This window comes from Suricata suricatta, chromosome 6 (genome assembly GCF_006229205.1).
Source record: "Suricata suricatta isolate VVHF042 chromosome 6, meerkat_22Aug2017_6uvM2_HiC, whole genome shotgun sequence".
Taxonomy (NCBI): Eukaryota; Metazoa; Chordata; class Mammalia; order Carnivora; family Herpestidae; genus Suricata; species Suricata suricatta.
Window position 1 is genome coordinate 101,134,981 of NC_043705.1, and position 22,396 is coordinate 101,157,376.

General features: G+C 46.0%; 1 protein-coding gene across 6 annotated transcripts in view; it reads left to right on the forward strand.

Moving 5' to 3' along the window:
* The window catches only part of ADAM19 (ADAM metallopeptidase domain 19), an 85,232-nt gene that overhangs the window by 56,878 nt on the left and 5,958 nt on the right, over window positions 1–22,396 (forward strand). For 5 of the 6 annotated variants that reach the window (XM_029942947.1, XM_029942948.1, XM_029942949.1 and 2 more), the window contains 13 exons: window positions 775–941; window positions 3,363–3,447; window positions 4,804–4,943; window positions 6,684–6,861; window positions 9,351–9,440; window positions 11,597–11,792; window positions 12,970–13,078; window positions 14,432–14,636; window positions 15,350–15,427; window positions 15,551–15,659; window positions 16,628–16,772; window positions 17,595–17,679; window positions 17,997–18,221. In XM_029942947.1, the coding sequence (XP_029798807.1) occupies window positions 775–941; window positions 3,363–3,447; window positions 4,804–4,943; window positions 6,684–6,861; window positions 9,351–9,440; window positions 11,597–11,792; window positions 12,970–13,078; window positions 14,432–14,636; window positions 15,350–15,427; window positions 15,551–15,659; window positions 16,628–16,772; window positions 17,595–17,679; window positions 17,997–18,221 (1,812 nt within the window). Of the gene's footprint in view, window positions 1–774; window positions 942–3,362; window positions 3,448–4,803; window positions 4,944–6,683; window positions 6,862–9,350; window positions 9,441–11,596; window positions 11,793–12,969; window positions 13,079–14,431; window positions 14,637–15,349; window positions 15,428–15,550; window positions 15,660–16,627; window positions 16,773–17,594; window positions 17,680–17,996; window positions 18,222–18,511; window positions 21,776–22,396 lie in introns of those variants that run through there. The other variant, XM_029942951.1, reaches the window with a different exon arrangement.

The following is a 22,396-nucleotide window of genomic DNA, read 5'->3' on the forward strand; positions in this document are numbered from 1 at the left end:
TTGGATGAGCCCCACTGTAAGACCGAGTGAAACAGCGCTGATCCTGTCTGCGCATGAGAGCCCTGTACATGTTTGCAAGCATGTCTGGGGACGCCTGGGCGGCTCAGTTGGTTAAGCGTCCGACTTGGGCTCAGGTCACTATCTCACAGTTCGTGGGTTTGAGCCCCATGTCGGGCTCTGTGCTGACAGCTCAGAGCCTGGGACCTGCTTTGGATTCTGTGTCTCCTTCTCTCTCTGACCCTCCACTGCTCATGCTGTCTCTCTCTCTCTCTAAAATAAGTAAAAACAAGGGGCGCGTGGGTGGCTCAGTCGGTTAAGCAACCAACTTTGTCTCAGGCCATGATCTCGGATTCAATGAGTTCAAGCCCCACGCCAGACTCTGTGCTGACAGCTCAGAGCCTGGAGCCTGCTTCGGAGTCTGGGTCTCCCTCTCTCTCTGCCCGTGCCCCACTTGCTCTCTCTGTCTCTCTCTCAACAATAAACAAACAAATAAAATAAGTAAAAACAGTAAAAAAAAATTTGAAAGCAAGTCTGTGTCCTGTCCTGTCTCTAAGCTAAGTCAGCCCCGCTCTGCCACCAGAATGTTGCACATCTTTCTCAGGATCTCATTGATCCCTCTGAAAGAATGTGAATAGCCACACCTGTTGCCTCCCTGTCCTTGGAGGCATGCGCAGAAGAGAAATCTGGTATCTGAGTGCTTAGGTGAGGAAGGGGCTTATAAATCTCAGGCAGTGCTGACGGAGGATGCTATGGCTTTTCTGCGTGTGCTTTCAGTTTTACCGATCCTTGAACATCCGGATTGCCCTTGTGGGCTTGGAAGTATGGACTCATGGGAATATGTGTGAAGTTTCAGAGAACCCCTACTCTACTCTCTGGTCATTTCTCAGCTGGAGGCGCAAGCTCCTCACCCAGAAGAACCATGACAATGCACAATTAATCACGTGAGTAGCCCTTTCCACATACGCCACCTTGGTCCTGGCTGCACCCCCCTGCCTGCGGGGTGTGTGTGTGTGTGTGTGTGTGTGATGTCCGCCCTGTCCCCCCCGTGTTGAGTGCTGGGATTACTGGCCATTGTGACTCTTTGGTCGAAATAATCACTTATTTCTCAGACATATGCTCTGCCCCCAGCACACCCGGGAAAATATTAAAATGCTGAGCGGCATAGCAACCCCAAGAAGTGTTTACAATCTAGATGAAAAAAAATTAGTCTTATACGTATTCAGTTGAACATTGGAACCGGTTACGTATGTATTTGTGAAGTGACTGTCACGAGCTGCTCTCAAAGACTTTCTGAGGGCCTCATCCTGGTCCTCTTGGTGCTTTGCTGTAGTACGCTGCTAATCTCCCAGAGCAGTAGCAGGAGGGAGGCTTCCTCAGGGTGTCCTGCACTTTGTTCCCAGGGGCCCAGGGCTGACAGCCTGAACTCGTGTAAGTGGGAGACAGTGCAGGAGCTGTAGGTTTGGTGGGAGAGAGGCATTGGGGTGGGGTGGGGGCTTGTGTTGGAATTTCTCCAGTCCCAGAAAGAGCAGACCCTTTAAGGGTCATGGTGACACTTGATGTCCCCCCAGGGGGTGATTATCTGGTGTTTTTAGTGTTGGCATCCAAAGGTATTCTGAGACCATTATAACAAAAGGTACATATATAATAAAGCTATTTTCCTTTTGTTCCCTAAAAAAAATCTCTCTGAATCAACAATTATTTAAACATTTGTTCACTCTTTAAAAGAAACGGAGAAATAACTGTACTAAAAATCTGGACCCTGGCTACTTCACAATGATACGTTCACCTCGGAAGTTTTTGGATTTTGCCTGAATTTTGGAAGCCTGATGTCCTGCTTTGGGAAAGATCTTGAAGTCCAGTAGGATTTCCTTAGAGCCATGTCTAAGTTTGTAAAATAACCTGTGGGGCTTCAGATTTATCTGCATATACTTTATGTATTCCTTTTTAATAATTTTTATAATTTTTAATTTTTATTTTTAATGTTTATTTATTTATTGTAAAAGAGAGAGAGAGGGAAAGAGAACCAGTGAGGGGGAGGGGCAGAGAGAGAGAAAGACAGGATTTAAAGCAGGCTTTGTGCTGACAGCAGAGCCCAATGTAGGGCTTGAACTCACGAACTGTGAGATCATGACCCGAGCTGAAGTTGGATGCTTAACTGAGCGAGCCACCCAGGCTCCCCTCTTTAATTTTGTTTAATATTTATTTATTTTTGAGAGAAAGAGAGAGAGAGAGAGAGAGAGAGAGAGAGAGAGTGGGGGAGGGGCAGAGAGAGGGCAAGAGAATCCCAAGCAGGCTCCATGCTGTCAGCTTAAAGCCCAAGTCGGGGCTCGATCCCACAAACCTTGGGATCATGACCTGAGCCAAGACCAAGAGTGAGATGCTCAACAACTGAGCCACACAGGTGCTCCTATTTTATGTATTCTTTTGCAGATTGTTTCTCTGAAGAAGAATTTGGCTTCAATTCAGCCATTTATTAAGTACACCCTATGTGTTAGATTCTATGCTAAGTTCTGGTGACCCCAAAATAAATAAGACCATCTTGGCTCTCAAAGATATCATGGTCTAGATGAGAAGACAAACATGACGATATGAAAGTACCATATGATGAATTTCCCTGTAGATCCTTTAAATAAATTACATGGTTATAGCATGCATGAGAATCCAGGTGTTTTATTCATCCCTCCTCCCTGCCCTGGATGGATACAGCTGAGAGAGGGATGTACTGAACTGGGGGAATGTAGCTGGCTGTTGGCAGATCACGATCACAAACTGCAAAACAAAGGCAGAAACATCTTTGCACCCAGCTGCACTTTGCAGGGCTTCTGATGAGACACATCTGTTTCCTTGGCCCCAAAGTGATGTGGAAATGAAGCATCAGCCCCCACAGCTGCTGCCCAGTCCCCCCACCCCACCCCCTATGCACACCACAGAGCCAGGGATATGGCATGGGACCCTGGCAGCTGGAGGAAGTGGTCATGAGTCACTTTAGCATCAGAACCTGTGCCACTCTTCCCTCAGCCCCTCCCTCTGACCTTTTCCTCTGCAGCAGGAATGGGATGCAGCTTTACCAGCCCTGCCCATTTCCTTGCAGGGAAGGGGGCTCTGGACATATTTGTGGGAAAAAGGGACCTTTTGCCCTTTCTATTTCTCCAGAGCAGTGAGAGAGTAGGTGAGAGGAAATGAGAGGTGTGGTGACCTGGAAGTTGTCCAGTTGGCCTAGATTACCAGGATCTCCTTCCTTGGGAGTGATCTGGAGATGTCAGAAGGGCCAAGGAACACCGTGACAGCCACCTACTCCTGGGCACAGTGGAACAGCCCACTCAGCTCCCATCTGAACGGCCTTCTCTTGTTCCCTCCTACAGGGGCATGTCCTTCCATGGCACCACCATTGGGCTGGCCCCCCTCATGGCCATGTGCTCCGTGTACCAGTCTGGAGGAGTCAACATGGTGAGTCTCAGCCAATATACTGATGCTGCAGAAGGCAGAAAATGCCTCATAGGACAAGAGGTCATCTTGTGAAAAAAATTTTTTATATTTATTATTGCAGGAAAAGACAGTTGATTTAAATTTTTAAAGCAGTTGTTTAAAATGTTTTTAATGTTTTATTTATTTTTGAGAGAAAGAGAAAGATAGATGGTGAGCAGGGGAGGGGCAGAGAGAGAGGGAGACACAGAATCTGAAGCTGGCTCCAGGCTCTGAGCTGTCAGCACAGAGCCTGACACAGGACTCGAACTCACAAACCGTGAGATCATGACCTGAGCCGAAGTCAGAGGCTTAACCGACTGAGCCACCCAGGGGCCTCTAGTAGGGTAGTTGTTTAAAATGAAGTTGTGGGGCACCTGAGTAACTCAGTCAGTTAAGCGTCGACTTTAGCTCAGGTCATGATCTCACAGTTTGTGGGTTTGAGACCTGCGTTTGACTCTGAGCTGACAGCTCGGTGGGTACCTAGAACCTGCTTCTGAGTCTGTGTCTCCCTCTCTCTCTGCCCCTCCCCTGCTCATGGTCTGTCTCTCTCTGTCTCTCAAAAATAAGTAAATGTTAAAAAAATTTTTTTAATAAAATGAAGTTGTTAAGTTCTAAGAGATGGAGGTACCCAAGAATGAATTTTTGTTTATTTACTTTTTGGTCATTTTTTATTAGAGAGAAAGGGGGTGAAAGTGGTGGAGGGGGGCAGAGGGAGAGAGAAAACCCCAAGCAGGCTCCACACTATCAGTGCAGAGCCCGGCATGGTTCTTGATCTCACACCCCTGAGATCATGACCTGAACTGAAATCAAGAGTTAGGCACTTAACCAACTGAGATACCCAGGCGCCCCGTCCCCAATTTTCAAACTCAGGAGAACCCTATAAGTGATTATATTACATCTAGTGGTGTCACTAGATCTCTCATGTGTTCCAAACAAGGGGCTGGAGAATAGTAAGATAATAGAGATAAAAAGTATATTTTATCCTACGTCTTGTGTTGTTATGCATATCATGAAACAAGAGTGTGGCCCAAGTCATGGTTAGGAAATTACTGCCTTCTTTTGAAAGTCCCTCTGGCTTTGTGAGAGCATTTTGACTATTCATTTGTAACCTGTGACATGGATGTCAGGGAGGCCTGCTATCCCTCTGTTTGTCCACCTGTTTATCCATCCCGTACTTACACACAGATGTAGCATGACAGCTAAAAGCACAGACTTTCATCACCAAGCCTGTATGTGATGATCGTGGAATCAGTGGAGAGTGTGAGGTCCGGCTAAGAAAAGACAGAAACAGGGAGTAAGGAGAGCTGTCTTCTTGACCTGAACTTTCTCCTTGAGCAGGACCACTCTGAGAATGCCATTGGCGTGGCTGCCACCATGGCCCACGAGATGGGCCACAACTTCGGCATGAGTCATGATTCCGCAGATTGCTGTTCTGCCAGTGCGGCTGATGGCGGGTGCATCATGGCGGCTGCCACTGGGTAAGTCAAGCAGCGAGGTGAGGAGAGCAAGAGCGTGTGATGGTACAGCCCAAGTGTTCCTCCTCGTTGGCCCTAGGAGCCTCTGTTCTACCTCTTGTGGGGGGCCTTGAAGAGATGTGCAGTTGACAACAAAGAACTTGGAGGAGAACCAGGAAAGCAAATGTGTTGGAGCCTAAGAGCACTAGGTTTATAGCAGGCGATTTGGTGCTGGTGAAACCCTATATAGACTTCATCTCTGTCTTAGGGTGTTTAGCTGTAAAAGTGGCCTGACCACCTGTGTCTTTTTCCCTTCATGAATTTTTGGAGAGGACCCATTTTGAACAACCCCAACACTTAAGTTCCTCTGTCTCAAGGGAATTTGGGCAGTGGCGACTGAAAGTTTTGAAGCAGCCTTGACAACAAGGGAAAGGAAGGGGAGCATCCATGTCCATGTAATGACTCCTCAGGGAATTCCTCATGTTTATCATGAGGAAGAAGAACAGGGCTACGTCTCCCTGTATTTATGAAGGATTTTTTTAACCAGAGCCTTTGAAAGAGAATTCTCGTAGCAGCCACAGCGCTTAGTCACAACTCAATATTTAGTAGCTGGGCTCATACAGTGGAGAGCACTGGGTTCTTCCAAGACCTAAGTCATTCTTTGGAAGGCATGATGGTAGAAGTTTGTGTTCTCTGTATGCCAAACCATTAGAGACTGCCTGTGCTTCTTAGAGTGCTTCTCAAAGTGTTCCAGTGTCTCCAAGAGGCAATGCAACTTTCTGAGAGTTCCATTGTCCAGTGTTTGTCCATCACTTCTTAGCTGGGACATACAAAGGATGATGTTGATGTGCAGGATACAACTCCATGGGTCATGCTCAAATCACTAAGAGCTCATGGTTAAGTCCATCCCTTTCTCTCTCAATTTAAAAAGCATATTTGTAGTCATATGGTTGAGTTATATTAGTTTCAACTGCAATTCCTTTTTAAACTATATGCAAATATAAACCGCCAAAGTAGTTTAAAAACTGTTGGCAACAAATTCCTTGTGACACAGCTGACAACTGAAGGGGACCCTCCACTCCTTTTAGTTGGTTTGGAGAATTGGGAAAAGGATAACTCTTACTTTATAGACTCTGATTGTGGTACTGACCTGCCACTAGAGATCTATGACTTCTGATTCTTTTTTTCCAATAGCAAAACTCAGGACCTTTCATGACCTTGTGATAAAAACTATGCATTTGTGAATTGGCTGGTTGAGTTTGGAGTGTTGCCTTCCATCCTCAGAATAAAGGTCATCAGCTCACTGGCCTAATGAAGAAATCTAACCCATGATCTTGGCCTTTTTTGGCTTGGTCTTCTGCCCCAGGAAAATCTCCATTTAATATCAGCTTTAGGAAGAATTTGTGTTGGCTAGTATTTTACTTAGCTCTAAGGTTCAGGAGACCTATTGTAACATATTCATAACCCTTTATTTATTGTAAACCCTTCCTACAAAGGGCAGAAATTGCTGCTTCTGATTCTCAAATACCTCCTCCATGCACAGGGAGGTGGGGGAGAACATTATGGGGTGGTTAATATTTTTTAATGCTTAGAAAGAATTGTAAGGTAATGTATCAGTGATGTTCTAAGGGGACAGAATGTGTGTGCAGGGGATTATGGAGGTATGAGTCTAGGTGGAATCAGCCTCATGGGCAGCAGGATGGACGCTGTTCTGGCTGCTTGATGCTCAGATTCCCAGCTAACTCCACCCTTATTCTCCGCCAGGCACCCCTTTCCAAGAGTGTTCAATAGATGCAACAGGAAGGAGCTGGACAGGTATCTGCAGTCAGGCGGTGGGATGTGTCTCTCCAATATGCCAGACACCAGGACGCTGTATGGAGGCCAGAGGTGTGGGAATGGCTACCTGGAAGATGGGGAAGAATGTGACTGTGGGGAGGAAGAGGTAAGGTGTCATTGTAGTACTAGTGAGAAGGGAGGAATGTGCATTGGTTTCAAATCTTAAAGTCAAAGAGAATGCAACTCAACACTTCTTAGTCATAGGCATTTCCAACATACACATGGCTATCAAAAACCCTATCCCAAATAAGATGCGGAGAGTAAGGTCCCAACAGGGACCATTTCTGCAGACTCTCAGTTTGCAGTTGGGACTGTTGGTGTCCCAAGTCAGGGTGGAGTTCTCCCTGTGAGAACGTGGTCTAATCAAAACCCATAATCCCCCCCAGTAGAGTTGCAGATGGCCTCCTTGGCCCTCCAGCTGCACTGAATTTCTTCTGGAGGTCACCCAGCTGGATATATGAACTTGAACCTGGGCCTTGAGGATGCTTAAAATAACAAGCTTACACTTGCTAAATACTCATTATGTACTGTTTATCCTGGAGAAGAGATCATTGAAAGGGGATATAGAAAGTACTGTTAGGTCTGGAAAGGGCTGCTGAGAGGAAGAAGGAACAGAACTGTTTGTGTATGAAACAGTTGTATCCTTCCTTCTGATCTTCAAAATGAGTAGTGGGCATGCAGCATAGCTCTTTCATTTTTGGCAGATGTGTGCTGTTCTGCAAAAAGCAGAACTGGATAGTTTCATGTCTATTTTCTGAAAGATGAAATATGTATGGTAACATGCAAAAGAGTAAACTGTGGAGGGGGAGGCTGAGGGTATATGTAAGACTTTGATTTTATAGCTTTCTCCATGGTATGATTTTTGTTTTTGATGTCAGCATGTAATTTCCATAATAAGACAAGAACTAGTTAAAGGCTCTGCCACTCTCACCACCATGAGTTTAAAGAGATCAGTCCAGACCCGTCAGAGAGGAGGGAGTTGCCCCTCTCCATTATCATGGAGGGTCTAGTGGGGCTGAGGAGCAGTCCATGAGTGTGCTCAGCCAGCTGGCTTATGTTCAGAGCCACTGCTTATTCAGCAAATATTTACTGAGTGTGGGGTACTATGTTGGGTGCTAGTGATAGGATGGATAGCAAAATAGACGTGGTTCCTGTCCTTGTGGAGCACATGGTCTATTGGAGGAAACACACACTGACCAAATAATTGCGAAAGTGTATGAGTACAATCCATGCTAAAGGCTTAGGGGGGCCAATGCCATTGTCCTGTGAGCATTTGCAATATAAAAGGCCCTGCCCTACTCAGGAAGGAGTGTGACTTCTGACCCCATATCTGAAGGCCAAGTTAGGAGTTATTAAGAAGCACAAGGAGAGAAGGCACGTTGTTTCAGCTAGAGGAGGAACCATGCCCTGACGTGGGAAGAAACACAGTCTGCCTGGAGCCCAGGATGGTAGGAGATGAATGGAGGGAAGTGTCTTTATTCCTTCTTCTAGGGAAACAGATAAATAGGCATCATAGTCAGGCATGGGACACGTGTGTCCGACATGCCACACCTGGACTGTTATAGTTATGATATGGTTCATAAGCATGGGGCAGGTGCCAGGCAGGCCTGGCTTGAATTGAGCTTCAGGATTTGCTGAAGGTGTATGCCTTGACCAGCCATAGGACTTGTCTGAGCTGCATTTCCCCATCTGTGAATTGGGAGCAATCCTGCCTCACAAGACTGTGATGGACCTGTGCATACAGAGCCCAGCACATTGTCAAGAAATGGTTCACACTAGGCCTCTGAATATAGTAGGATAAAACACTTAGAGTCATTGAGGTATCTCATCATCTTTTTAAGTCTCATGTTGTCCAGCAAATCAGGACCCATAAGGCAAGAAGGAAGGGAGAACATGAAGCCCCTGGAGACCTTCTGTTCCAGAAAGGTCCAGGCCAATGGGGGTTGAGGCAGAGCAGTAGATAGTGAAAGAAGGCTGAGGAAGCAGGCCCTAGGACTGACATAAACTGTGTTCAAAAGTTTTTCTAGCATGCCCTTGCTTTTGATTGCCATTTTTTTAATGGGATAAAAGCCCTGGGTGTGTGTAGGGGCACGGAGGGCAGCAATAGAAGATAGGGTTTCTGGATGTTCTACTGGGGATGAGAAAAACAAATTTCAGCATTCCTATGTAGTGTGAGGTTGTGCTAAAGTCATGTTTTTGAAGAGTATAGAATTGCAAGAAGAAATGTACATGTTGTATTAAGTTAGAAAGCAGTATGGATCCTAGGATTTTGTAGAATAAGTATATATCTATATATGTGAAAGGAAAAAATGCCTGGGTAATTATTCATACTCAAAATGTAGTTGTGTCTGTGCTGTAATGTTATTGATGATTGTGCATTTGTGTATTTTCTGTGATCAGTATACATTGCCTTCGTGATAAACCTATTAAGTGAAAATTTTGGTAAAGACTTTCTAGGGAGCTTGGCCCCCAGGGGCATGTGGGACGAGGGTGAAGAAATGTGGGAGGTGGGTGAGAGGCCTCACCCCACCCCAACTGCTGTCTCCCTGCCCTGCTGGCCCCAAGGCTCATGGCCTCTCCCCCTTGCCTCCACAGGAGTGTAATAACCCTTGCTGCAATGCCTCTAACTGCACCCTGAGAGAAGGCGCGGAGTGTGCCCATGGTGCCTGCTGTCACCAGTGTAAGGTAAGAGGCCCTCCCCCAGTCCCCCTGCCCAGGTTCTGACCTGACAGCCCAGTGCTCTGCTGGGGGCTGATGGCCAGAATTCAGCCTCCATGGTGGGGAAGTGATGGCATCAAAGTTTCAGAAACATGGAGCTGGGCTGCCCCTTGGACAAAGTTTACTATTACCTGTACCATACCTCGCTTGATTCAAATAATCTCAGAGGGCTGTGCCACCTGGAAGATGGAAGATTTTTCTTCAAGAAAGAAGTGTGTAGGGGCGCCTGGGTGGCTCAGTCAGTTCGGGGTCTGACCCTTGATTTCGGCTCTGGTCATGATCTCTTTGTTGGTGAGATTGAGCCCTGAGTCAACTTCTACAAGGACAGCATGGAGCCTGCTTGGGATTCTCTATCTCCCTCTCTGTCTGCCTCTCTTTCTCAAAGTAAATAAACTTAAGGGAAAAAAAAAACACTTAAAGTGAATATGTATATTTTGTTGCAGAAATATTAATGTGTTTAGTTATAAAGTATAACCCCAGGCCTTGCTGGGGGTTATATAATACACGTATGTCATGAATCACGTATATACATACATGTGTATATACATACATGTTATGTCTGCTTCCTAAAATCTGAAAAGTCTGAAGCCCATCTGGCCCCAAAGTTTTGGAGAGGGACTGTGGACTTGATGCTTCCACTTACCTCTTGCTGAGTGCTCATCATGTGCTCAGTACTGTTCAAGTGCTCTGTTTGAATGCATTCCTTCTAACAATCCCATGAGAAGGTTATCATCCCCGTTTACTCTCTGCTAGCCCAGAGAGGGTAAGTAGCTGGCCCGGGTCCCACTGCTGATTAAGGAGCTGGGATTTGAATCTAGGCAGGCTGGCTCCAGGTGGGTCCTCTCCATCTCCATCCTGCTCCTCGGTGATATAGGCATGTCCTGCATCTTCCTCCTCCACACACAGCCAGTGCCCACCCTTGCAGCTGAGGCTCCACACTTTTACCACGCTGCGTAGCTGGGCCCCTTCTCTGCCTTCTCTCCTGGGAAGGCCTCATGGGCTGTGTGGGGTCGCCTGGGAGCAGGGAGGGCACTATTCTCAGATAGACCTTTCCTCGCAGGCCTGGGGAAACTCCCCATTTGGTTTGACTCTAGGGTAGACCTGGTGTCTCCCCATGGAGGTTGTGCTGGGTGGGGTCCTTTGAGTCTCAGACATTGGCCTGAAGAATAAGTATGTATGGACAGTGTCCATTCAGTGTGAGTCTCAGAAAAGATTCTCTGGAGAGAAGTGTGTGCAAAAAAATGAGGCTTGGAGTCTGAGACCTTCAGTCCAAGCCCTGGTAATGCAATGTGGGGCCAGCCTACTAACCACCTGAGTCTAGGTTCATTATCTGCAAAATGAGAAGAGTGTTAATAAGCGCTGACCACCCAGTGGAGAGGAAGCTGGAAAATTCAAATGGGAAACTTAGTCTTTACCATTTTCCCAAGGTGTGCTATTGGTTGGGTTATTTTATCTTCAGAAAGAGGCAGATAGCAGCCTCTGCCTCGTGGATACTGTGAGGATCACACGGGATAAGTATGTGTGACTTTGCCCAGTGGTTTGCTCCATTATGGGGATTATGTTATTGCCAAAGTGCTCTGTAAATCCAGATGTTGTGAATACTAGTTTTGTGTGTGTATGTGCACCTGTGTGCACACACACAGTTATATGTATACACTAGTGGGCCTTGCTCTTCAACCAGTTACTGCCCATGAGACTTTGATACATTGCTTAACTTCTTCTGCCTCAGGTTTCATCACCAGTAAAATAAGGATAATTATATCATGTTACCCAGGACTCTCAGGAAATGTAAATGAGATGTTTGTGCTGGGCACTTACATGGGAGCTCCATGAAAATAGCTGTTATTACTAAAGCACTTAGTAAATTGTTGCATAAATATTATTCTTACCTACTTCTTAAAACTAAGAAGAGGAAATGAGTTAGCATTTGTGAAAACACCCTGGAAACTCTGTCATTATTCATATTAGAAGGTTGAGCTAATGTCATGCAAAATAATGGTCTCTGGAATAATGGACTTGGGAAACTGTGTTCCTCAAGAGTGATGCTCACAAGTCCTTTCCTGGTAGGGTTGAGGGCACGCAGGAAATGGACTGCTTTTTTGACCTCTTCTTCCTCGATTCAGCTGCTGGCTGCGGGGACCCTGTGTCGTGAGCAGGCACGGCAGTGTGACCTCCCAGAGTTCTGCACGGGCAAGTCTCCCCAGTGCCCCACCAACTTCTACCAGATGGACGGTACCCCCTGCGAGGGCGGCCAGGCCTACTGCTACAATGGCATGTGCCTCACCTACCAGGAGCAGTGCCAGCAGCTGTGGGGGCCTGGTAAGGACTCTCCCACAGAGAACGTCCCTCCTCCTGCCCCACCACTTCCAAGCCAGCCTCTCCCTTCATGCCCGCAGGATAGCTTAGATCCTTGGCTTCAGAATCGCATCTCTAGATATTCCCTTTTTATTTCCACTTGACTCAGGGTAGACTTTCAGAGAGAGATGGTGGATGGCATTCTTCTTGTTCCTTGATGCTTTAACTTCTTATAGTGGGTAAATGGGTAAGAATAACCCAACAGAAGAATGCGCAGATCATGGAGACAGAAAAGGAAATGCAAATGACCCTTAGCTGTGAAAAAATATTTAACCTCACTCATATTAAGCAGATTATAATGACTATGAGATGAGATTTCTCATATATCAGATTGGCAAAGGCTGAAAAATTAATATAATAATTAAATTAAATTAATAATAATTATTATATACCATATAACTGGACCCATCTATTCTACTACTTAGGAGTATATCCTACACTTCTCTTTGCACATGTATGTGAAGATGAATTTATAAAGATATTCATTACAGCATTGTTAGTGATAGCATAGCAACCTATATTTCCTCCAGTAGGGATCAATTAAGTCTGGTACATCCCTGTAGTGGAACACTATGGAGCTGAATAAAAGAAAGAGGCAACTCTGTATGTACTGAATAAACTCATCTCATACAATAGATTAAGTGAAAAAGAAATTGCTGTCATTTATTAGTAGGTAGATTATCTCTGGAAAATACACAAGATAGATATAAGATAGAAGATACATTGTTAATGGTGATTGCTTCTCTAGGTTGTTCAGAAGTAGGAACTAGAATGGTTACTTAGAAATATAAAGAGGTGCTTTATTTCTTTAAAATTATGTGCATATATCGCCTATTTTAAAATATGAAATGGAACACGGCTTTTTCATTAGATAGAAGGTTTAGCACACAAACCTCCCACAAGTGTAAACTCTCAATAAAGTATAAAGAACTGATAAAACCCTTTTCTATGAGTAGGTCTTGATGAGACGTTGGGGGTGGAATAACCTGATGGCGATACAGGAGGAGAAAGCTCAACATTCCCTTCCCCCCAAAATGTTCTTAACTTCATGATTTTACCAAGGGCTGGTTTTGCACTTTAGGGGCTTCTGACTTCTCCCAAAGTTTGCTAATGTGCTGATAAATGTTTCTTGCCCACCCAGGAGCCCGGCCCGCTCCTGATCTCTGCTTCGAGAAGGTGAATGTGGCAGGGGACACCTTTGGAAACTGTGGGAAGGACATGAATGGGGAACACAGGAAGTGCAACATGAGGTGATGACCGTAAAGCTGACCCCATACGATGAGGGGTGAAAGAGCAGTTTCTGTTCTGTCGTTACCCCTGCCCACCGCAGCTACTGGGGTCTTTTAAGTAAAGTTTAAGTAAAAAACAGTCAGACAACTGTTCTAGGCTTGTTCTTGGACAATGTACCATTCAGCCTAAGGAAGTCAAAGGGAGGGTATGGTTGACAGTGCTTCTTAGAAAGCTAATCAGGCTTCCTTTTGGGTCCTTCTTACAGTTGGGCAGGGAATCAGCTCTATTGGGTCATTTCTGTGGAATGCTAATTATACCCTAATCTGAATAGCTTGTCATTCATTCACTTCATTCATTCATTCACTCATTCATTCCTTTCAACCAACCATCCACCCATTCCTCCATCTGTTCATCCATCCATCTATCCATCCATCCAACCATCCATCCATCCATCCATTCATCTATCCATTCACTATCTGTTGACGGTTTCCTGTGTGCCAGATACTATGAGTACATAATAATGGCACTGTATAATAATGGAAATATGGACAGAGTCACTCAATCTGGTCCTAGTAGGTCAAGGTGGTGCCCCAAGGAAAACTATGCTTAAGCTGGGATCTGGAGAAAGTCTCCAGTTGAACAAGATAAGGACTGGTGCTGGTATACGGGAGAATAGATAGGTTAGTAGAGAAAAACTGGTAAGAGTAGCAGCTGTAACAGTTGGTTATAGCTCAAGTATAATGTTGGGGTACAGTGGAGAGGGAGCTACTCAGAAATGAGCCTGGACAGTTGAGTGGGGGGACCAGATCACAAAGAGCCTTAAATGCATGACTAGGCTAATTTGGACTTTAGCTTGAGAGGAGTTTGGAAATTAGACACCAGGGGAGACAAGGCTGAGAGCAGGGAGATCAGTTTCCTGGTGTCCAGGTAAAAAAATGATGGCAGTGTGATTTGGGGTAAATATATGTGAGGGAGATTGACAGGTCTTGGGAATTATTTGAACACAGGAGTGAAAGAGAATGGGGAGTTGGGGATGACACCAGGCTTCTGGCTGTAGCACCCGGGTGCAGGGGGGTGGGTGGAGTATAAGGAGAAGGTTGTTCAGGTAAGTCAGTTGTCCTTGCAGTAAAGAGGACTTCCCAAGGCCAGATCTCTGGCACAAATCTGCTTGGGGACAAGGATCTAATTTTCTATCCGTAGTCTAAGTTCAAATGAGATCTCTCCTGCTGGGTCCCTGGGGCACACTCATTGCTTCTTGGCCCCTCCCCTATCCACATATGCTCTCCCAAGCAAGAAAGATTGAGGCTCTTCTGTCCCTCCTCTTTCTCTCCTCTGATTCTATCTCCTTCCCTCCCCCCCTGTCTTGGGCTCAGAGATGCCAAGTGTGGAAAGATCCAGTGTCAGAGTTCTGAGGCCCGGCCCCTGGAGTCCAATGCAGTGTCCATCGACACCACCATCCTCTTGAATGGGAGGAAGATCCGATGCCGGGGCACCCATGTGTACCGTGGTCCTGAGGAGGAGGGTGACATTCTGGACCCTGGCCTGGTGATGACCGGGACCAAGTGTGGCTACAACCATGTGAGTCCTAGCCTCACTCAAGGGAGAGGGGAGTGACTGAGAAATCTGAGCTCAGGAGGGAAGGTGCCTGGGCTCAAATCCCAGCTTCCCAGCCTCTCTGAGCCTCAGTGGCTTCCATTATAAAACATGTTAGTAATAGCATGACCCACACCAGAGAATTGTTGTAAGGATTACAGATAATCTCTGTAAACCACTTAGAAGGGCTAGTTATTATCACTTTTGTCCTTTTAGTGAATTATTATATGATTTAAGAAATGGACTAGACTCTAGTCCAGAAGTCTGGGGCAGATAAAGGCAGCTATCTGAGAGTTAACCAAGAAGGAAATTATAAAAAGCACGTGAAGCATTTGGTATAGCACCTGGCACAGAGTAGAATGCTGTCACCATCATTATTCTTAAGGACAACATTAAAATTAGTGCACATTAATATATACTTAAGCAATTAACATATAACCAACATATTAATATAGACTGTAATAACATGTGTTTATTATGTTAAATATGTCTTAATAATATAATGTTTGTTATTTTTCTCTCTCATCACAAAAGTAATAGCAGAATTTAGTTAACTATCATCTTGTCCTTGGCTTTTTAGGTCATTTTCAATTTTTTCAGTGTAATAAATAACCTGAAGTAAGTTGCATTTTTGAGTCCCATATGCCAACCAGTGTCTCTTCTGTGGTGCTGACAGTTTGTTTTTCTCCTCGCTACAGATTTGCTTCGAGGGACAGTGCAGGAACACCTCCTTCTTTGAAACAGAAGGCTGTGGAAAGAAGTGCAATGGCCATGGGGTGCGTGTGCCCCCAGGGATTCTGGAGCTCCTCTGCGCTGATGTCTATGGGGGAGGGGGGCATGCCTTGTGGGGGGGCGGAGCTCTCCAGGGTGCTGATACCTGTGCCCTCCCCTCACTTCAGGTCTGCAACAACAACCAGAACTGCCATTGCTTCCCAGGCTGGGCCCCGCCCTTCTGCAACACCCCTGGCCAGGGGGGCAGCATTGACAGTGGGCCCATGCCCCCTAAGAGTGAGTGCCTGGCCTGCTCAGGGCCTCTGCCTACTTTTGCGAGGTGGGGTGGGTGGCCTGTTGTAGAGAAAGAAGAGTCAGCTTTATTATCCTGATTTTGTAGATGAGGGAACACAAAAGAAGGGTCAAGTGGGAGAGTGACTGATGCTGGCAGACTGGTGTGGGATTCATTCCACTGAGGAGGGTGACACTGTTTGGTTGAGAGAGAGACAGACAGATCATAGGTTATTGAATGATCTGATCTAGTTTTGGACAGTGGGTGGCAACCAGTCCTTCTCAGCCACGTAAAAATAATCATGAACCTGGGGCACATTATAATGGTTCAGATTCCCTGATGAACAAGCTTCATATGGAGAAACAGACAACTTGGAAAATGTACTACAATTTTTAGTGTAAATCAGAGACTTTAGCCATTTGGTTTCCAAAGTTTTTTTTTTTTAATAGCAAAGTACTTTTATTTGAACAAAATCTTTTAGAGAAGAAACTTTAGTATTTAAAACAGACAAAAGTAGTGTATCAATGGTATATATATATATATTTTGTTCATTTAAATTTATTTGTGACCATTGAGGCAGCTTTGATGAAACCAAATATGAAATTTTGGTTTCAGAATGTGGGGTTGGTTACTTTGTGTCCAGAAAAACCATGATTCAGGCTAAAAGCTGGTGGTAAGTAATAATAGAGCTTCAACTCCTGGCCTCGAAAGGAACTCTTAAGTTAAACAGAAGTTTCTGGAGAAGCTTCACTATAAGGTCTGCACAAAGCAAGTTGATCTAGCCGTTTAAGCTAATATTAGTGGTTTCCCAGGGGTACATAATGTATGTGTGTTTATTATACTTCTTAAATTAAATAATACAAGTTTAATGCAAATCAAATATCTGAAGAAGAATCAGGAATACGGTGTTTGAACTCCACTGCTGCAGTCCAAACAGCTTCTCAATTTCTCACTTGGGTTCTCTTTCTGGAAGGTGTTGGTCCTGTGATTGCCGGAGTGCTCACAGCCATATTTGTGCTGGTGTTCCTTTTGGTGACATACTACTGCTGTAAACAGAACAACAAACTGGGCCAACTCAAGCCCTTAGCCCTCCCTTCCAAGCTGAGGCAACAGTTCAGGTATGATGGGGTGTCATGAAGGACTTGGGTCCATTTGTGGATCATAAAGCTTTCTGTAAACAGAACCTGGTAACAAAAAAAAAAAAAACCAAACTGCTGGTAGTGGGTCTAATTCAGGGAAAGCAAATGAGCAGTACATGCTGCCACCTTCCCTTCTGCCTTGTTTCACCAACGTGGCAAACATTACTACTTGATCTTCCTCTAAGTATTCTCTACTGGTTGTCACTTCAGAATCCTTTTCATCCGACTGCCCCTAACCAACTCAAGTTGGAATATAAAATGAAATCTATTTGCCATCCTTTTTGTGATTGATTTGATTTCTATTTTAAAGGGCAAGAAACTGAGGCAACAGAGATGGACTGACTAGTCTAAGTCAGTCATGGGGGTGGCTGGACATCAACACAAGACAAAGACTTTTTTCCCCCATGATTCATTCCTTTAGATCCTGGGGATGTGTAGTTTTTGAGTCCCCTTTTAAATTATACTTGTTCTGGAAGGGTTTAAAATCCCAAGTCTTTCTGGATCTATGCCTGAGGGGAATTGGTTGATGGCTGGTGACATCTTTGTGTCTCCTTGAAGGAGAAAGGTTTTAAAAGGGTAAATGAAGGTGCTGAGGAAAACTGCTTTGTAAGGGGCAACTCTTTGCATGAGAGTTCTCCACTGGCCACACAGTGTCTCCATGTTTAGGGAGTCTTCACTTCTCCAGAGAAGACTTGTGGGAGATTTAGCTGCTTGCTGGGCTGTGCTGGGCCAGAGGGAACTCAGGCACTGACCCTTGATGAACATTTTCCCTTTTCCTTTTCCCCCATCCCTTGTTACTAGTTGTCCCTTCAGGGTGTCTCAGAATAGTGGAACTGGCCATGCCAACCCAACGTTTAAGTTGCAGACACCCCAGGGCAAGCGAAAGGTAAGGGCTTTGTACCTTTGAATTTTGCTGCTTTTCCTTTATCCCTCAGTACCCTGCTGGATTTTCCTAAGAGCCTCTGTGGGCCTGTGGGATTGGTACTAAAAGCCGAACTTGGCTTGAAAGAAATTTAGTTGGTCATCCCCTAATGACTTTAAAGATTGTATCTGACCTCTGGAACCCCGGGATTTGGCAGGTCAGCATCTCCTCCCTTTGACCTCTGGCCTTCTCAGCCAGACACACAAGGACTCCTTTCCTTGAGTTTTTTCAGTATATGGAGGGTTCCTGTTTCTCAGGCATTCTTTGTCTTATGCATACAGGTGACCAACACCCCTGAAACCCCACGGAAGCCCTCCCAGCCTCCTCCTCGGCCCCCTCCAGACTATCTTCATGTTGGATCTCCACCTGTACCATTACCAGTGCACCTCAGCAGGGCTGCTAGGAACCCCCCAGGGGCTGGGTCCCCAGTAGAGAGGAAGGAGTCATCCAGGAGGCCTCCTCCGAGCCGGCCAGTTCCCCCTGCACCAAATTACATCCTCTCCCAGGTAAGTGGATTCTCAGCAACCCTGTTGTCAAGGCCACTGGCAGTAGGGAATGACAGAGGCTGGGAAAATGGAGCTCTCTGAGTCATGAGCAGCCGCCTCCCCTGCGTTCTGGTGAATGCAGGGGGCACACAGAGGGTGAGAGCAGTGGGCTTGGGGAAGTCTCCTCCCCAGGCAGCCCTTAAACAGCAGAGGATTTCCTTCCTGCTTGGCCTATTTTCTGACAAGCCCCTACCCACCTAATACCCACAGTGAACTTCTTTCAGTTCCCTGTGCTCTTTTCTCTCCTATAGGTCTTTGCAAATGCTTTGACTTCTGACTGGCACACTCTTTCCTCCTTTTGCATGGCCAGCCCCGTTCATCCTGAGATCTTCTCCTAGATGCCACACACCCCCACCCCCCACCAGAAGCCCTCTCTGACATCAAGCCTGAGTTTGGTGCCCCAGTACCTCTCTCATCACAGTAGTTATTCCACCAAATTAAACCTTCCACTAGACGGGAAGTCTTACTGAGGGATGCTAATCTGAGGGCAGGTCAAGGGCAGGGGCCCCTGGAAGGTGTGAGTCATCCTGCCAGCAGCCTGTTCAACTGGTCTGTCTGCGCCTGTCTTGCAGAAGTTCCCACGGCATAGACACAAATCCTTCCCAGGCAGTGCCCAGGCAGGGTACCTTCCAGAGCTGTCCTGTGTGTTCTGGTGGCCCTTCAAGTAGGGCAGAGGACCTGTTTATTTTCCTCCTGGGACTGCTTTCCTTGGACTCCACTGGGACCCTGGCTGACCCTGTTGTTTGGCACCAGCTCTGGGAGGTTTCCTGGGACACAGGGCAGGATCCTGGTCGTGCAGAGTTGAGAGCATCAGGTTTGGATCTCTGATGATGTGAAGTTGCCTGTCTCCCATTTTTCTCATCTGAGTCAAGGGTGAGATGAAGATTATCTATGCAGAAAGGGAGAGGAAGGACTGGCAGCAAGAGGAGAGGAAAGAAGGGAGAAGAGCAAGAAGAGGTCAGAAATGAGGAGAGGAAGTGGCGAGTGCATTCGTCAGCTGGAGAGACCCTAACTGCGTCCCACTGACACCCTCATCAGGGCCTTAAACTGCAGAAAGTTATTGTCCTACAGTTCTGGAGGTTAGAAATCCAAAATCAGGGGGCCCATTAGTGTTGGTTGGTTCTGGTCTGCAGATGACCCCCTTCTCCTGTGCCCTTTGTTGGTCCTTCCTTTGTTCCCTGATATCTCTGTGTCCAAACTTCCTCTTCTCACAGGGACACCAGTGAGATTGAATTAGGGCCCAGACTAACGGCTTCATTATAACTTAACTGCCTCTTTACAGTCCCTGTCTCCAGATACTGTCACATTCTGAGGTCCTGGGGCTTACGGGTGCAACATACGAATTTATAATTGGAAGAGGTAGCATTTGAACCCAGGTCTGACTCCGAGCCCTTCACTACCCTGTGTGCCAGGTCCTGGCTTAGGCCCTGGGGTCTCCTGAGCTGAATGGACATCACCCTGTCTTGGGGACATTCACAGTCCAGTCTCAGCTCCACCATTCCTAGCTAGGTGATTGGAGCACGCTGGGGAGGTGGTGGTGATGCTTTGTAACCTCTGCTACACCCTACAAATATTTAGCTTCTAGTCTATGCCAGGCACTGGTGGGCAAAGCAGATCACCTCCCTGCCTCCCAGGGCCCACATTCTGCTGGGAAAGAGCCTCCAATATGTATAGTTACAATGGTGATCAGTGCTATAAAGGAGAGGTTCAGGCTGTCCAGAAAGAATTACAGGAGGACTTGATCTACTCTGAGAAATCTGGGAAAGTTTCCCTGAGGACGTAACATTTGAAATGAAAGTGGAGGGATGAGCAGGAGTTAGCAGACTGTGAGAGTTGAGAGAGGAGAGAGTTTTCCTGGTCCAAGGATGTGCTGATAGGAGGTTTTATGATGGCAGAGAGCCTTGCAGAAGGAAGGAGCACCAAGGTCATGGTCCTGGGGCCCGAGGAGTTAGGTGAGGCTAGAGAATCAGGAGGGACCAGACTGTGCCACTGTCGTTGGTCAGGGCTTTGCTCTGCATTCCATGGGAAGGCGGCAGTGGTGGGGCATGGACGTGATCCACTTTGCCATTTATAAGGACTGCTCTTGGGGCTACCTTTTGGCAGGAAGAGAGAGTGCAGTGCCTGGGAGGGGCCGGTAGATGCTTCTGGGGCTGTCAATCTTCTGTTTTATGCCCTGGGTAGGGATTACAAAGTGTGTTCACTTTGTGATTATTCATCTAGTTGTATATTTATGATTCACATTTTTGTATGTATCTTCCACTTGCCTTTTACAAAACTGGTTTAAGAAAATTAAGGGCTCACTCTAGCAGCAGTGTGAATCACTGATCAGAGAGGCTGAGACTTGGGACACAGACATACTAATCAGAAAGTTTAAATGCTACCCAGAGGAGAGATGATGGTGGCCTGGAGACAGGGGATGGCACGGGTGCTAGACTGAAATTGATGGGAGACGTGTAGAAGAGAAAATTGGGGAAAAGTTACTGATGCCCCCAGGATCCGGCTTGTGCAGCTTGGCTTATGGCGGTGCCTCCCCGAGTGAGGAAGGGAGCAGTGGCCCCGGGCAACTCAGGGGCTGTTTCTGCCTCTGGAAAAGCAGTGCTGGCTAAGGCCTCTGGTAGAGCCGAGCTGGGTCCCTGCAGTGGGGCCTGTGGCAAGATGCTGCTCTGGGAGGCCCAATGTTGCCAGGCCTATAAGGCTCCTGCCCAGATACCTGCCCTGCTCCCCTCCGGCCCCCAATTGCTCATTTTGCTCAGCAAGCAGCTCAGGAACAATGCATTTCCCCACAGCAGCCTGACATCTGCTTCCAGCTGTTGCTTCCCTCAGAAGGTCTCTGTCCTGGCCTCCTGCCACCGCTGCCATTTGGCGGCTGTCTGGGCTGGAAGGGTGGGGGATTACATTGTCCTTCAGGGAAGGGATAGAGTTGGAGAGCATGGCCTTTTGGTCACAAGAATCTGCTATTCTTCTGTTCTTTGCGCTTTAGTTCTGCCCTCAGGTTTCTAATGGGTGAAAAGCTTCTTTCCAAAAATCCCATTTCTGTGGTTTGCTCCTGCCCTCTCTGTATGCTTGCCTTTTGGCCATTTTTAGGTTTGCTAGTGACCCCAGAAAGGGGAACAACAAGGGCTGAGGGCACTAGAACTCCCAGTGCTTGGAATTGGCTTCTTCTCTCTTACACCTCACCATCTTAGTGATCTGTGAGTGGTGGCATAGTCCATTCTTTGCCCTGTAAAAGCAATTTTTTGATTGCAGAAGAAATATATAATTATTTTAAGAATTTTGACTAGCTCAGAAATTTATTTGTTCAACTAATATGTGTTGAGCACTTAGCATGTACTGGGTACTGTTCTAGAAGCTTGAGCACTGTCAGTGGACCAAACAGACAAAGACCTCTGCTCCTGCTTCTGGTCTCATAGGGGAGTGGAGAGCCAGAAAATAAGAAATAAGTAAGTTGTATAGTATGTTGGAAGGAGGTAAGTGATATATACCCCTTCAAAAAAAAAAAAAAGCAGAGATTAGAATAAAAGAGTCTGGAAATGCTGAATTCCAGGGTTGGGGGTGGGGGTTGTAATTTTAAATAAGGTGGTCAGGAAAGATCTTATTGAGAAGGTGACAAAATATGAAGGTAATATCAAAGCATAAGGGAAAGAATCCCATTAATTGTGCCACCCACAGAAAACCAATGTGGAAAATGTGGCTTCTTCTTTAAAAAAAATTTTGTGCCCAAGCTAAGATGAAACCACATCATGAATCAATTAGCATTTTGCATTTTCTTTCATTATCTACTCAAAGTCATGCCTACTGCACCTCTAAACATTTCATTAAATCCAATTATATAGCAAACACTCCCAAAATAAACTTAGATTCTATTGTAGTTTCACCTAACAGTATATAAAATGCTGTGTTGTGACAGGTATCAACTATCCATTAGATACTGAATCAACTTAGCTTGGGCAAACCATGCAGTATTTAATACATAGTAGCAGAATATTTACTATTGAAGCTTGAAAAGATGTGAGTTCTTTGTGTGCAATCTTTCATTTATGCATGTGAGAGGGTTTTCTTTTCTTAATATTTTTACATTGTAGTACTTGTTTTCCTTGTTGGGGTGTTTGCTTATTTAATACATTCCATCAAGGACA